The sequence below is a fragment of the Eimeria mitis genome, genomic scaffold, assembly GCF_000499745.2.
Source record: "Eimeria mitis Houghton genomic scaffold, Emh_scaff182, whole genome shotgun sequence".
Classification (NCBI taxonomy): Eukaryota; Apicomplexa; class Conoidasida; order Eucoccidiorida; family Eimeriidae; genus Eimeria; species Eimeria mitis.
In genome coordinates, this window is record NW_013570140.1 from 28,127 (window position 1) to 28,584 (window position 458).

Here is a 458-nt window from a genome sequence, read left to right on the forward strand (position 1 = left end):
TGCTGCTGCCGTGGTTAGCTGTTGTGCTGCTGGAGGGATGGCTGCCTGAGCTGCAGCCGGATAGATATATAGACAGCACGCTGCAGCATCTGTCTCCTTTTTCTTTTTCTTTGTCTCCTTTTTCTTTTTCTTTGTCTCCTCAGCATATTGAGGCTTTCTCTGCTGTTGCTTATGCAATGCGGCAGCACCCAGCTGTGTTTGCTGCTCGTTGGCAGCAGCAGCAGCAACTGCAGCAGCAGCAGCTGCAGCAGCAGCAGTTGCTGCAGCAGCAGCAGCAGCAACTGCAGCAGCAACTCCAACAGCTGCAGCAACTGCTGCAGCAGCCGCATATAAACCCCTCCCAGCAGTTGCTGCTGCAGCAGAAGCAGCAGCAGCTGCAGCAGCAGCTACACCATGTGCAACAGCAGCAGCAGCAGCATCTTCTGCAGCACGACAAAGGGGAGATGCTCCTCTTGCAA

General features: G+C 54.8%; 1 protein-coding gene across 1 annotated transcript in view; it reads left to right on the plus strand.

Moving 5' to 3' along the window:
- Positions 1-176: 176 nt before the first annotated feature.
- EMH_0002210 (uncharacterized protein) overlaps positions 177-458 on the plus strand; it is a gene marked incomplete at both ends in the record, with an annotated part of 1,519 nt that continues 1,237 nt past the window's right edge. The window contains one exon of the mRNA XM_013495920.1: positions 177-456. Within this exon, the coding sequence (XP_013351374.1) occupies positions 177-456 (280 nt within the window). The remainder of the gene's footprint in view (positions 457-458) is intronic.